The following is a 17,255-nucleotide window of genomic DNA, read 5'->3' as shown; positions in this document are numbered from 1 at the left end:
GGCGTTCGGCGCGTTAGGGTTAGGCTGTTTGTTTAGTGGACCCTTATAAGCGCGATGGTGAACATTATGTTGTGGAAGTTGTTCACGGACTTGGTCGGACATTGTTAAATGTAACGACGAACTCAAAATTATATAAAATAAAAATATATATATATAAAGTTGAATTTATAAGCTTAACTGTAATAATTACAGAGGAATATCACTGCTAAACACGAAATATAAGGTGTTCTCAAAGGTATTACTAGGAAGATTACAACCCTTCGCAGATGAATGTATAGGGGAGTACCAATGCGGATTTCGAAAAGGGAAATCGACAGTAGATCAGTTGTCGGTGATTAGTCAAATCATAGAAAAAAAGTTTGAATATAGACAAAATGTGTGGCAGGTATTTGTCGATTTTAAAAAGGCCTATGACAGCATTCACCGGGAAAGTCTTTATAATATAATGTACGAATTCGGAATTCCATGTAAGCTGATTTCCCTAACGAAAGTATGCATGAATGGTACAAAATATCAAGTAAGAGTTGACAATGTATTATCCGAAGAATTCCAAGTGGTGACAGGATTAAAACAAGGCGACGCCCTTTCACCACTACTATTCAATATCGCCCTGGAGAAAGCTACGGAGTATACAAAGGGATAACCATGGTATCGACATCGGCACAAACAAGATTGGTATTTTAGGTTTCGCAGATGATCTGAACATAATTGGTGATGATGAAGAGAGTGTGAAGCAGTGCACCGCAGTCCTCATCAACGAAGCAAAAACCATAGGGTTGAATGTAAATGATAACGAAACCAAAGTGATGGAACTATTACCAGGAAACAACCAGGTCGACAATGTAGTGATTCAAGGACATACATTTGAAAAAGTGCGGCAATTTACATATCTGGGAACCTCTATCAGTGGTAATAACGACTGGTCCATCAAATTAAACAGCCGAATCATCAAAGCAGAAAAGGCATCATTTTCGCTAACCAAATACCTAAAATCTAAACTGTTTTCTAGGAAAACCAAAGTAAACCTTTACACGGCGATAATTAGACCAACACTAACATATGGACGTGAGGTATGGCCTTTAACAAACAAAATGGAACAAAAACTTATGTCGTTCGAAAACAAAATACTTAGAATCATCTGCGGCCCTGTATATGACAACGACCTGGGGTGCTGGCGCAGAAGAACAAACAAAGGGATCCGAGACTTGACAGGAATACCAAAAATAATCAACTTTGTAAAAGCACAAAGAATAAAATGGTTTGGGCACGTGATGAGAAGATCAAACTCTGATTACCTTAAAGCGGCTGCCGAATGGAAACCCACGGGGAAGAGACCAAGAGGACGTCCAAAGAAGCGATGGATAGATGGTATAAAGCAGGATTTAGAGAAATTAAGGATATCAAATTGGGAAGAAAAGGTACAAAATCGGGAAGAGTGGAGGGAGTTGTCGGTGGCGGCAAAAACTCTTGAAGAGTTGTGATGCCGATGAAGAAGAAGAAAGTTGAATTTGGTGGGGGGGTGATGATTAAAAATCAAAATGGTGGGTAGGGTTGTGGAATAGAATATAAAATCTATTAGTGTTGCGAACCTCGCTCCAGCAATGTAAAATATCAATAATATATTGAGTGATCGGTTTTACGAACGTTGTTAAGCTTGTGAATATTTATAGCTTACAAAACCCTTGTTGCTAATCTTAGAAAACAATAGTAACAATTAGAGTTACATCGGAAACATTGTGTAATCGAATAAAACAATAATAACGTTAAAAAATTTCACAACATTATTTGAAAATGTCGACTGGCATAAGTAATTATATAAGTACAATTAAAAATTAGGAGGAGGCTATAGAATATAGAAAATTTCAGTAAACAGTTTATTAAAAAAAAGTTTATTTTTTTTTCAAAAATTGTCCTCAAATGCGTTTAAAGCTATAAAAAAGGGGCCTCCAGTAATCCCAGTAATGCAAATAGTTCATTTATATAGGTCGTCAAAAAATTTCATAAGATCGGTTAAATAATAAGTATAAATCAAACTTAAATTCCGAACTAAACATACCGTCTCAATCGCAATTTGGCATTGGGAACTGTGCTTGGGTGGTCTTTAAGCACAAACTGCCTGGTACCCCATATGTACGACTCGATGTAGCTCCGCCACTCCAGTTGCGATACATCAAAGTAAAACGTCTTTTGGTCATTGGGGTCAAGTTCGGTAAACAGTTTCTGCACGTTTGTGTTCTTGAAGTTCCATTCGTGCGTGGTGAAGAACTCTAGACACGATACCGCTTTCTGTAGCCGTTTGTGGATTCGAATCAACCTGCATGTGCACGCACAGACAAATCAATTAATAATTATTTATTATGATCTTTGTACATTTAATTTAGTTTACTTGGTATTAATTTATAAAACATTGGGGTAATTGGTATTTTTGCTCGTACTAATATTAATTATTACTGTATAATTCGTAACGATTTTCATTAACATTTTTATCAAAATTGTATGAAAAGTTACATCTAAACAATTGATCTAATATCAGAAATTGTTATTGCTGAAATTAAAAAAAGGTTGACCGTAATTCCACAAATATTTTAACACATACATTACAGTTTGTAATTTACTCAATGACGAATTATCTCCGACTCCTACTGTACAGCAAAGTGGTTTGTTATTTTGTTGTAATTCTTTGTTATTTTGAAAAGTACTAAACATTTTTTTAATTTGTCTGTATCTTTATTCATTTATTAGTTATAGCTGTGGAGAAGGAAACAGCTTCACTAGTTCCCTAATAGATTTAAATCAAGCTGTTGACATGTTTGAAGCTATGAAAACTAAAAGATACCCTATTATTGCCTAGCATCAAAGCAACTCTTGAAAATCATAAGTTAGTAATAAATATTTAATAATTTAATTGTATGTTTTGTTTTATTTCTTGTAAATACCTTTAAACTCATATTTCGCGCAAATAGGACATATATTGGGGTAAAATTCCCCTCAAATAAAGTCATCATATAGTAGCTAATAGCATTGAGTATACAATATATACTCAATGCTATTAATAGGTAATATTGGGTTTGGGTATCACAATACAATTATGTATTTATTATTTAGTCATTGTTATTTCTTAAAAAAATGTGTTATTTATGCTTAGAGTAACCACGGTTATATCAGATAACTGTGATAGTAACTATTAGTTACTATAAATAATATGTATACAATTATGTAAGAAGGTTGTTTGTATTGGACTAAAAATGTAATTGTTAGCGAACAGTTTTTTTTTATGGGCCGGTCAAAACTTTTGCTCACTCTCAAAAACTGAAATGACGCCACTGGGTGAGGAATAAATAGGTTTAAACAAAGAGTCCAAGAATTAATATTATTTTTAAGTTATGGAATAATATGAGTTCTGTACACTAGGTTTCATCAATCGTCATATTAAATTTATTAACAAGACACCATTTGTAAGTAGGTATCTTAATATTGAGGTCGTGAATAGGTTTTTCAAGATTTAAAAGTAAGCTTTGACACAGCCGAAACTAACCTAAACCTAACACAATTTAACCTAACCTAACCTGATATTAATTTTACTTTTAAGCTTAAAAAAAAGTAAAAATATAGATATAATGAACTTCAATATTTTTTGAGACTTAAATAATATATAACGTGGACATTTTGTTTTGAAATATGAAAATACAAAATTATTTTTCTAAAGTATATATTATTATGATATAATTTTGATTATATATTGTATATGTTTATTTTAAGTTATTCGCACAACAGTATAATACATAGCTCTACGCAAAAAATGCATAATATTGTAGGTACATTAATTTTAAAATAAAATTATTATTATGCAATTAATTTTATCATACAGCATTTCATTTACGCATATTTGATATTTTTCTAATATTATTTGTTCTTTTATAATAATATAAAAAATTTATTCTTAAAATATTCTTCTATTTATTAATGCTTTCATTGAATCGTTTTAGAATACGACTTCGTTTATTATTTAATACTTTTTGATAAATGTTTATTTTAATTATATAATATTGAAGAAAAATTGTTATCATGTCAACTATGAAAGTGTGAACTGAGTTATAATTTATACATATTACATATACCCAGAACGACCAGAACCCAAACATAGTCAATAGTTGAACTCTAATATAGTCAACATCCTTTTTAAAAAATATTGTTCGATGAGTGATAAACTGATAATTGTTTAAAACAATTATATATATATATAATTTTAACTAGTAAGAACCAAGGACTGAAGGGTAAATGGTAAATAATGTATTGATGTTTAATATTATGCAAAACCGTGATTACATATAATGCTAACACATAGATTGGGAAAACTTGGTGATCCGCCGATCTGTATATATTTCTGATACTTGACTACTTGAGTAAACAATTTAATTAAATAAAAATCTTTTTATTTGTTGCTTACTTGAAACAAACATGTATAGTACCTAACCAAAGTTTTCTCGGTGCAAAAATTTTAAAATTAACATTTGCTTTTCAAATTTTACTTATTAACCTACTAACAACGTAAAAAAGGTCGTTCACGGTCGAGCTACCTATACTAACTACCAAGCAAATATTCCTCCATTGATGCTAAAATACGTGAATTTGACACATATTGATGTCAAACGAGGCGAAGCCCTTGTCGTTTACTGTTAAGCGTTAATGATATTATATCAAATTCTGTTACATGGAATAATAACTTTTATCGTTTACAACCAATAAATATTTGTTTTTGTTTTTTTTTTAAGGAAATAAGTCAGTATTATAGTTTTTTATTTATAAGCTATATATAGTTCACTATTAACCTACATTTATGAATGTTAAATGTGTAGTATATAAATATTTATTTCTAGAATTGGAGAAAAACACCTGCAGTTTATGTTAAAATTCCTATTTTTTTTTCTTTGCTTATTTATTTTTCAGATGTCATATTATATCAAATTTATATTATATTCATATATTTGTTTATATTATCTTATTATTTTAATATTTAGTACCTAATTATACCTAGTAATTTTCCACCCCTTACACAAGATAAACCTTAAAAGAGTTAGGTAAATTAAAATTGTAATTAAGAATACCTATTTTATTTGTGTTGATTAAATAATATGTGTTGATTTTCTTAATATTAAATGAAAAAAAAATGTATAATGTTGTATAGGTAATAAAAAAAACAAGCGTTTGTCCCAGTTAAATTGTCTCTTTAATCTGAAATAGTAATCAATGCAAATATGCAATATTATTATACTTATTTGTGAAATCTTACCTCGGTTGTCTACCGGTAATTTTGGCGAGCGCATCAATGATGTAGGCAGGTGCCATTTGAAAAGCGGCCACACACAAATAGTTGACGACTCTGTTGCTTTTGAAACTGCCACCCGGGTACCACAAAATGTCACTAAATGGATTCTCTAATATGAACTCGTGGCCTAACCGTTCGATGTCTTTCCAGTAAATTGGATTCGTTGTGCCCGACGTGCAATGATAGATGTCTATCCCCTTTGGTCTGCAAAAAGTCAAATAATTCGTAAATATTGAAAATATATATATTATATTATGTAAAGATTATAAATAAAATTATCTAAGTTTAATAGTATTTATTTTGTAAAAATTAACCTAAGAGTTAAAAGAGAGTCAAATCGAAAGACAGTTGCGAACATGGGAAAAATTTGTTTTTCAGTACTTAGAACTCAAAAGCACAGTCACAATCCTAATATTAATAAATAGTCATTAATAGAGTAGCTGGATATAAGGCCGTATCTAGTGGATGGAGGATTTAACCTCCCCCACCCCACCACAAGACATTTTTTTCGCCAATCGTCCAATTTTAATACAAATTTTCCAACGTTTGCAATATTTATATCGAATATAATGATTGGAAATTTGTCTACAATTTGTATGTCACCTTTTTAGAACTCACATAGTTTTTATTACTTAGTCTGCAATTAGGAAACATTGCAATATTTTTGTTCCTTTCTGATTGATATTAAAATTGTTATCACTATTAGAGAAACACATCTAAATTGTTTAAATGAAAATAGAGCTATTTGTGATGTACATAATAAATATGCCATATGGCCATGTGGATTCAACATATTCATTTTAGAACAAACATGAAATAATTTTATTTTTTAGTGATAGTTGGCCAACTGTAACATAATCGAATTAATGAGAAAGAAATCCAGTTGAAAATCGATTGGATAGAGAATAATAAATGTAGTAATAATAATCTTTAAGTCGATTTTTTAACGAAGTTTTTAAAATATAAGTATTGAAATAATTTATATAAAATGGTAATATCTATTTTATAAATTAATTTATATTTTCTTCGTTTTATAAGTGGATAGGTATATTATAGTTGAAAAACTATTGAATATTAGATACTCGTCAACAGATGATTTTGAAAACGAAAAATAAATTGAAGAAAAAAGCATTTGAGCACATTAGATAAACCGAATAAAATATGGAAATACATTTTTTATGTTCAATTTATTCATTGGGTTAATTCGTAGACATCATTGGAAAAAGGTATGTTTAAATTAAAATGTATTTATTCAAAACAAAATTAACTTTTCATAGTCATAAAGAACATAATACCTGTCACTTTATATTAGACCAGGTAGTTAAATTTCAGTATAATAATAAGGTGTATTTAATTGTAGGCATGAGAGTTATAATTCCTCCCTCTATAATAAAAAAAAATAAAACACAACCATCTAGAATAGGATGAATTATATGCTGATTTAAAAAAAATGCAATTAAAAATTTACCCTAATAATTAGGTGTATAAATTATTTTAAATAAATAAAGATAGTAAAATGTTTGGTGTCAATGTATTTATGATACTTAACTAAGATAATTGTCAATAGCTTAAAAATATATGATTATAACATACAAATAATAAAAAGAAATGATTTCATGAATTTTTGTTAACAGATTATCAAGTTATCTAAAAAAATAAAAAGTTCAAAATCATAAGTAATTTATTTTTTAATTCATTTTTTTAAATTGATCAGGGCTGATAAAACTTATTTTAATTTTTATGATTAATCAATGCTAAAATTATCACAATTAACATGCTTAATTATCAATATGATGATAAATAATACTGTGGAATTTAAATGTATTTAACTTTTTTATCTTTAGACAAAAGCATTTCAAAATTATGGATCCTATGGATTAATCGCATTGTTGTGTCCAACATATTGTTTTTTGAATACACCAATAAGTAGCAATTAAATTAAATTTATCAACATTTTTAGATTTTTATTTGAATACTTATGAGTTGTATATAAATTAAAATAGGTAACTTAAGTTTTAAATTGAGTTAGGTATAAAAAAAACAATTGACATACAAATATTATAATGACAAAATAAAATCTTATCTTTGGTAAAACTAATAAAACTAATATTACTGGAATTATTTTCCTTTTTATTTCTTACAACACAATATTACATGACTTCTTTATTTTTTAAAGTAATACACAACTTACTTAATGTAATATTAACTAAAAAGTAATGTACCTAATCAATATTTATAATCAGATAGATCATGATTATTATGTATATTTTCTTCAATCTATCTGTAGAACCACATATATTAAGGTGGTATATTTTCACAGCTATTTCATGAACGTCTTTTGAATAACAATATTACATAACAACTAACAAAATTAATTATAAATATAAATAAATAAAATTGAAGTTGAGGATAAAATAATAGTTTTTTTTGTGAATAATAATACTATCTGATTATTGATATAAAAATTATGTGATAATTAGTAAATACAGTGTGACCATATTGGATCAATTTAACCATGTGTGTGAATCCGGATTTTCTGAGAAGTCCATTGAACAATGTATCCTCTCGCAAATTTTAGTAACAATAGTAACAGACTAAAATGCACCATTACATAATTTTCCATAAGTACATCTCTTATTGAATATTCTTGGCAATATTTAAATAAACATAAAATATTTACCCAAACAATTCTAAAACATATATCGTTGTTATCGTTGTTAATGTATGCTTTTGAAATTAAATCTTTATCTTCAATATATATATATTAATTTCATCACTACCTATCTTCTCCACTAATATTTTCACATTATTCAAATGACTATTTCTTATTAGTCTTCATTAAATATTGATCAACACTTACACTGCCTAAATCACATTGGACACTCTTATCATTAATATTATTTTCAAATACTTGAATAAAATCAATTAATACAATTATAATTTATTAAACCAAATAAATATTTACTTTGGATTTTTAAAAAGTTAAGATCATCTTTCGATTTACACATACCAGTGTACTTGATTTAAATGAAAGTGGCATGAATTGATTTTCTCTTTCTAGTACGTCTATCACATATACATGTAAATGGTAAAGTAAGAGTAGGTTGGTCACTGATTTTTTGTCAGGCACAAGTTGCTCAATTAATACTCATTGAGACAGTTATATATCATCACTTTTAAAATGGGCCGACAAATAAATTCTATTATTTTTTCTTAGTATAAAATATTTACGTTTATAAGAATAAAGAAGATATTACAAGATAATAATAACTAAAAAAAAATTAGGTAATAAAAACATTGGAAAGTGGTGGTTAATATTAATCACGATTGGTGATTTATTTGTAAAATACGAATATTAAACGAACGGTTGTATAAACTATAGATAAAATAAATTTTTTTAGCTACCTAGGTATATTATTTATTATTTCAATAGAACCTTAGTATTAGACTATAGGGAAATATATAAGCTTTTGTAATATAAAAACTCCATTTAATTCAGTTACATTCAAAACAGTTGTACAACTTTGACTAAAGTATGTAATTAAATACCTAATAATATATTATAATATATTATCTGTAGATAAGCTTAAAGGTTATTATTAAAGAAGATACAAAATTTGTTTAATATTTTCGTTGAAATAAATTGCTATAATTTGTAGCAAAGATAATTTTTCATCTTACTATGTTATGCTTATGTTATTGTAACTACTAAAACTGTATTTAATCATATAGCTAAATGCAATAAGCATTTTATGCCTTAAATAAAAAAAAATTAGTTGGATATTATTGAATAATATTTCTATGCGGCTTATATTTATAACCATATACGATATACAATATAATATAGCATATGTATTATGTATATTATTATATATATATCGCATATATCTAAGTATTGTGGTTTTGAAATATCAGTAACATATTGTATTACTTGAGCTTGAGATAATCAATTGTACTGGTCATTTCAATAATGCGTATGAAAAATACGGATGCAGAGATCCATACGAAGGATGCAAGGTGGTAAACTACTGTTTAAGGATAAAGTATCAACCACTCAAAGTGATTACTTAAATAATTATTTAAATGATAAATTATGGAAATAAAAATCAATCATTAAACATTTAATAATGCAGAAATTTAAATCAGAGTGAAATGGTGCTAAGTATAAGTGTACCAAAGGTGTTGGGACACTAATCCCATTTTAATGATTTTGGCGTTGGATAGTGTTGTGCAGTTAAATTTGAGATAAAAAAACAAATCTTTGCATTCTAAAAATAATTCTGAGTCGAGTTTGTTTAAAAAACTATAGTTGATTAGTAGTTATAACTGATTAACGTTAACATTTTTTCTGTAAAAGAAACTAATGAGAAAACCAAAAACATATGTATTGACTCAAATTCTGATCTTTAAAGACGGTACATGATATTTTTCTTAACACTCATTATTGTACCCAACAAAAGTATATACAGAAAAAGATAACAAAAGTAAATTAAAAAATAAGAACGCATAAACCAATAATTCTTACTTTGATTAGAATCAAAGATATACGTGTCAAAATAAAATATACATTTCAAGATTTAAATGAAATGAAATTCAATATCATAATACAATTGACAGTCGTAGTTTACATAATCGCATTTGTATTTATCTAAATTTATATTGGATTTTGTATAAGTATTCAATATTATAATATATATAATTTAATTGTAATATCTATGTATATACCTTTTTACTTAAAGGATTTATACGACGGACAACTGTAAAGATATTATAGTTATTAGAAAAATCAATTAACTTGAATACATGCAAATCACGTCATTGGTTTATTTACTGTCAATAAATTTATTTTGTATTTCACGTTTACGAAAACTAAAGCCGATGATGTCATAGTAAAATATGTTACCTATTGATGGCCGTGTACCAGGCAGCCGATATTAATAAGTTGATACATATATCTACTGGGACCAGGTCAGCAATCAAGTCCTTATGACATAGCAGTGTCCTCAGAACCCCTTTGCCGGCGCCAGCTAACAGGCCCGTCGGTCCATTTAAATTGTCTACCCATCCTAATATCGGTTCTCTCCACGATGCCGTAACTGTGTTTGTACAGAAAAAAAAAAACAATGCAGTAAATAAAAAAAATAGAAATAAATAATTAAGTGCAATGCGTGATTGAAATAGGTGATGTATTTTATTAGTACAAACACTTATTATGTACAATATGTAATCTATTACAATTATCTGTACTAATGTCAACTGAAAATTACCTATTGATGGTCTGACGATTACTATAGGCAATCCATCGCCTAGTTGTAATAACATCTTTTCCGCTAATGCTTTCGTAAACGTGTATGTGTTTGGCCATCCTTTGATAATCCTGAAAAACAAAACCAATGTTTCATTTTACTGGTACATCTTAATACAATAACAATGCTCTATATTTTATAAAAATAATAATTATTTATTTGTTTTTGAGTTTAGAATTTTAAAAATTTAACATCAATTAAATATGCATGAATTTATAATATATGTATTCCAAATTTCTATCTACATAATATATCAGTCTCAATACCAAACATTTGGAAACGAAAACATTATGCACATCGTTTAAATTAGATTATTATAAAAATAAATAAACATTTATAATAATAATCAATTAGTTATAAATATTAAATGTAAATATACACAATACACATATGATAAACATAATTAAAGCACACCTCAGTAGTTTTATTTCTTTAAATAAAAATTAAATTAAAATATTTGAATAATTATGCGAAGTAATTTACAAGTTAACAGTATCCCCACTTCAGTAACTTGGTTTATAGTATAAATATTACAAAATTATAAAGAAAAAAGAAAAGCGGAAAATAAAATATAAGAATTAATTTTTTAGATAATTATTAAATGTTCACTATATAAAAAGATAATTTCAATTATGCAATATTGTTTTATTTTTATTTTATAAATAACTCTTACAAAATATAAAGGTGTCTTCTTCATATAATATACTTAAGATTATTCACTCGATAAAAATAATTCAGTTAAAAAGTTAAAACTTTGTTTTCCCATGCCACTGTTTTGAGTGATATACAATGATTCATATTAACTACTTTCATCACTACAAAAAATATGCATAATAATTAATAAAAAAAAATATTTTATTTATATATTAAATCAATTCTTTTTTTTTTTTTTTTATTATGAAATCGACAATTACATCATTATAAAATTAATTTTGGTTTTGAATTTTAGTCAAAGATCGTTTCTTAATTGATAAAATAAACAATTATAGGTGTATTCTTTTTTTTCAACAATAAAATCAGCGTTCAGTACTTACACTTATTGCTGAAATTGTTATTGATCAAATTTTATAACTTTTGATAAGGTATCTGATTGTTATTAAATTTGAGATACATCCAAAGTTCATGATTGATTATTATATGAAATTAATTTAATGAGTATGAAATATGAGGTACAATTGCAAAATCAGAATGTTCACCATATTTATATCTTTAAAAGAAAAACAATTCAGTTGAATTATTTCTGCAACTAATTTCATTAATTTTTGAAATTAATACGTCGATAATTTCAAAATAGTCTTCGTTAATTTGTTTTTCTATGTAATAATACTTCACTCTTTGCCTTTTCAATCTTGTATATATCTTTTAAATTTAAAAATTAATTTTTTTTTATTACTATTATTTACATCAAACATTTTTGTTTGTATTTTATTAAAAAGTATTGTTGCTTGATGTAAAATATTTTGAAATATTAAAAGAAAAAAAGTTGAAATCAAAATCTTAAATTGTTTGTCAAGATCTTGTAGCACACGCTATCTTTTCATTATACCGTGTCTATTTTCTACAATCGAATATATACTTTTCTGTACTCAGACATCATCTCAATGAGTTAACTATTTTAATTTCACCGTGTTGAAGCCACAGACTGAAATCTATATATATATATATATATAAGTCAATTCTATATCAAATGCATTAATTCTTTTTGTTAATTTGGAAAAAATGATGAAATTCTAGATATAGTCATGAAAAATATTTTACATTATTTCATATAAACAACAGATTATTTTTATATTAAATTTAGTATCTTAGTATAACAATGAACAAATATTGCATCTTTACATTTTGAGGGAACTAATGTCTGTAAATCATGATGTTGTCCTGACATGACGGCAGCTCTGTCATAAGTTTGTGCAACTTATTTATCTTTGCATTTATATTAATGTAATAAACAAAAAACATATTTAGCTAAACAGTTATCAGAGAGTTCGTGATTTAAATCTAAAAATCTTTCTTCTACCTCTCATTACTCATTAGTCATAATATATCTTAAAATTGTAGATAATTGAGATTTGGACATGGTATCCATTGTTTTATTCATGAATACAGAAACAAAATCTGTATGCTCAATAATTTCGTTTTTGATAGTTTTTAGTAAAAAATTAGAAATTGATTGTTTTAGATTATACGAGTAAATAACCTCGAAAGAGCCCATAAAAACAGTAGATGTTGAAAGATATCCACTTAATTTTGGATTGAGTTTGTCCATTAAATGCATTAAATGTATTAATTTTTTTTCACGTATAGATCGACCAACTAATATCGAACCTTGTATTACATTATTAAATCTAAGGTATTAAAACAAAAATTGTAATGAATTTCTAACTACAAAATAATTTATTATTTTTCGTGACTTTTATAAATTTTGTAAAAACTCTAACTTAAAACAATTATAAAAAAATATTGTGACTATAGATTTTTGATATTTTGTAACTGAGAAATGATTAACTTATGAGAAGCTTTTTATTCAATTGTAATTTATAAAAAAATTAAATTAAAAAAAGCCTCATGCCTATAAATAGTTTGAAATAATTTGATTTTATTATAAATAAAAAACAATAATATAAAAACATTCTATAGTTATTGATTTTAGAAATTAAAAAAAAAAATCGATTTTGTTGAAAATTGGATTTGCATTAAAATGCCTATTTTTTCTTTATTTGTTATTTGTTTTTCTCAACTATAAAAATAAGTATTGGAAATTTTAAATTTGACCTCTCAAAATTACAAACAAGAATCATTTTGATAACCAAAACCTTATTTTTGAAAAGCGAAAAGTTTTAGCGACAACATGTAATAATAAAAAAAAAAACACCATGATAAAATCAATACATTTATTGCTCCGCTCAGAATCTAAAAGTTTATATTTAGATACTTTGATAGATATTTTAAATTTTATGTTCAAAATGCTTAAACAATAAACATATTTTTGAGTTATTATAGACGACTGTTTTCATTATTGTAGTATTATCATAAAAATGAATATATAAATAATTTCATTTAATTTTAAAAATTACACAAATTTTTTGTGCACTATTACTTTATTACATACTTAACATAGAGATACTATAATATAATAAATAAATGTGTTAATTAAATAGTATACATTTTTTTCAATACTCAATCAAGTCCTAATTTATAGTCAGTCACTCATTAAAGGTTTCTGTATCTATTTGGGATCCTGAAACATCTAATGATTCTAATGGTACATTGGGTAAATCGAGCTCTTCGTTGTTCATGGTGGTGGTTATGAGAACCACATTACAGCCACATATTTACCTAAGACTTTATCAGTTGTAACTGTACTCTTTAAGATAGATTCCAAAAATCTAATTAATTTTTGAAATTTGGATTCAGATATTTTGTTGTATTTATTATCTTCAATAGTAGAAATAATAGCTGCAATTAAATTTAAGCTATGCGCACAACAACCAATATGTGGAGGCAAAAAAAAAATATAATCACTTGTTTCAAGTTGTCTTGGGTTTGAAAGAACAGCATCAACATTTACTATAAATCTAAAAATTGAAAATATGTTGTGCGTAATAATTCATGCTCCTTCCTATGATACTTTGCCTATGCAAATTTAATAGGCTCGCATATAAGCAGTTTCAATTTATATTACACCGCGATAAGTATAAATAAAGCATTACGAAAATAAATCACCAACAATTATTATGGGTATCGTATTGTAGCATTGTGTAACCATCAAACATGTTCATGTTACATGATACATGTTCTAAAAATAACTGAAAATTTTTATCAAATTGATAATTTAAACAAGATTAGAATTTTTTTAAACAACTTTTTCTTTTTTTTTGTGCGTTAGCAAGGCTTGCAGTACTTATACGTACGCTACACCCCCGCACAACAATAAATTTAATGCTCATAATAATTATACTACATATAAATTGTTCTTTAGTATAGGTATGTGTATTTCTAATATACTTGTAATTTGGTATTGTATTAAAATGTCAAAAATATCTTTGAACCCAATCGCTGATGTTAATCCTATCATAAACATGTCCAGCGGACTACCATAGAAACTAAACCCTCCCTGATTCGCCATTTGAAGTGATGTCGATATGGTTTATACAGCAAACACACTGACTGCAACCAAATGCACGCCTATACGCATCTAAATTCACACAAAGTATATTATTTAACTGAGTTATAATAAATAAATTTACTCAATTTCGCAACTTTATTTATTAATTCAAACAGTGTGAGTATGTACCTTTATCAAATTGATTCACGGTTTTATCGTTTCGACTTATATCACCATAATAAATTATATTGAAATTTATAACCTAAAATTATGTAGGTATACACAAATCTCTAAACGATAGCCTAAAGACATATCAACTAATATTCAATAGCAGTAATACCATAGATCCAATGTATATTATAGTTATATTTTACTGGGTTTAATTAGAATTCATATCTTAACCATCGTCAATCTGTACGAGATGTTCGGTCTCATGATTTCATTAGCAATTTCATTAATTTTATCTTCAACTCATTATTTTTACTTATTAGTGTTTTAAATTGAATGAATGTATACTTCGTCTTTATTCTTAAAACTGTATAAAAAGGGCCTAATTATAAGAATTAAATAATTGTATTTAGTGCCCTGTGGGCTTTAACGCAGATTGTTATTATGTTACAAAAGTGTATGATGGGCAAATACGTAATAGCGAGATATTGTTTGGATAATGAACTTATTCAAATATAATATGATTTATTAAATAAAATAAAAGGTTCATTAAACAGGTAGGTACATATTAAAAATATATAGTATGCTCATGTATTTAATAATAAATTTGATCTAATATTAATTTTAGGTTCTGTGTTTGAGAAGATAATTTATAATTTAATAATTAATTATTTGTATTATCTATAATATATTTAAGTATTTAACTATAAATAAAACATAGAATATAAAAATATAAATTCTAATTACATTATATACAGAATGATTCGCCAATCATGATTATCCTAATGTTTTCACTTAATAAAGAATTAATTAAATTCTTATATTGGAATTTTAATATACCTTATAAAGTATATATTTTCAAATATATATTAAGATTTTAATAATATTTAAGGAGTACCCTGTATCATTTCTTTTTTTTTATTTCAAATGAAATTCACTTTGTTTCTATTAAATCGTTAATCCTATATCTTTTTTGAAAATGTTGAGTAATTCTTGAGTTATTTAATTTCATAAACTAAAATAGATAATTTGAAATATATTAAAATACTAGTAGGCTTATTAAAATTGTATAGTTAGTAAAAATTTTCCAGAATTTAAGAAATAATAGATTCAATAAAACTAGTCTATAATTTTATGAAACAATTTTTAAAGACTATTATGCTTATTTCCAAAATGATTATTTACTAAAAAATGTACAGTTAAAGAATGTTGGTTTTCATTTGAAAATAAATATTTGTATCAAAAGACACTCCTTGAATAGTATAAAATATATATAATTGAAGTAGTTCTTAAATAAACTTAAAAATTCCATAAATTGGAATTTGAATTAATACGTTATTAAAGGAAAAAATGTTTGGTATATATTATATATTATCTTTTGTGTTTTAAATATATCTAATAAATAACCATTTTGTTATCAATATCTTATTTAAACTTGAGATCTATAAAATATGCCTTCTTGCCCCAAAATAATTTTTTTTGACCATATCACTGATCGAAACCAGGATAAAGATAACCGATGTGTAGTTTATCTTGTTTTTGAATCAATAAATACTTATGCCTTATATATTATAAAAACCAAACTATTATATGCAGGTAGGCAGCCTGTTTTCAAGGTTAAGGTCAAATCATCGCGTTCTTGTTTCATACAGCAAACTCAAATAAATAATAACTAAAATAATTAAATAAAAACAAGATAAAATATAATACTTAAGATTTTTCTTTTATTGTTTACCGAATGTTAGTATATTACTTTTTATAAATAACTCATTTATTAAAATGTATTTAAATGTTCAACTTATACATGGAAAAAAAATGTTTATTTGTTTGCATATACCAAATGGAAATTTTACTTTACTTTTGGAAATATTTTAAATTACTATTTTAATATCAACGTTTATTCCCTGTGAATTTTCAATAGTGTATGGCCAGTCAAACGTGTTTCACGGATGGTTGATTTTATCATGTTTTAAGACATCATAATGAAAGTAATGTTCATTTAGAACTAGAATTACTGATGAGTAAAGTAATTAATATTTTAATAATTTATTTATTGAAAATAAAACATCTTCATCGCAATTTTGAAATACATCAATAGCATGCTTAAGAACTATTTATTATATCTGACGGTTATCTGATATAATCAGACGGTTGTCTGATGGTTATCTAACGTAGATATTCAATTTTCACTTAAAATATAGTATTCATCAAGCAATTGGGAGAATATCGATATTTTTATAAAGTAATATATTAAAAACATTTACGATTGGTTTTAACTTATAAATATCTACTGTTTTTTTTCAATTATATGGAAGTAAAAACAAATACTGAAACAATTTTTTTTTGTTCG

The 17,255-nt window shown here is 26.0% G+C and overlaps 1 protein-coding gene across 2 annotated transcripts in view; it reads right to left on the bottom strand.

The window, feature by feature from the left end:
• Nucleotides 1–17,255, bottom strand: part of LOC132924166 (putative fatty acyl-CoA reductase CG5065) — a 50,805-nt gene that overhangs the window by 4,073 nt on the left and 29,477 nt on the right. For both annotated transcript variants that reach the window (XM_060988308.1, XM_060988309.1), the window contains exons 5-8: nucleotides 10,594–10,703; nucleotides 10,230–10,422; nucleotides 5,291–5,530; nucleotides 2,057–2,314 (exon numbers count right to left, since the gene is read on the bottom strand). In XM_060988308.1, coding sequence (XP_060844291.1) covers nucleotides 2,057–2,314; nucleotides 5,291–5,530; nucleotides 10,230–10,422; nucleotides 10,594–10,703 — 801 coding nt within the window. The remainder of the gene's footprint in view (nucleotides 1–2,056; nucleotides 2,315–5,290; nucleotides 5,531–10,229; nucleotides 10,423–10,593; nucleotides 10,704–17,255) is intronic.

This window comes from Rhopalosiphum padi, chromosome 3 (assembly GCF_020882245.1).
Source record: "Rhopalosiphum padi isolate XX-2018 chromosome 3, ASM2088224v1, whole genome shotgun sequence".
Taxonomy (NCBI): domain Eukaryota; kingdom Metazoa; phylum Arthropoda; class Insecta; order Hemiptera; family Aphididae; genus Rhopalosiphum; species Rhopalosiphum padi.
The sequence above is the reverse complement of the archived record's forward strand: the minus strand, read 5'-3'. Positions and strand labels throughout refer to the sequence as shown.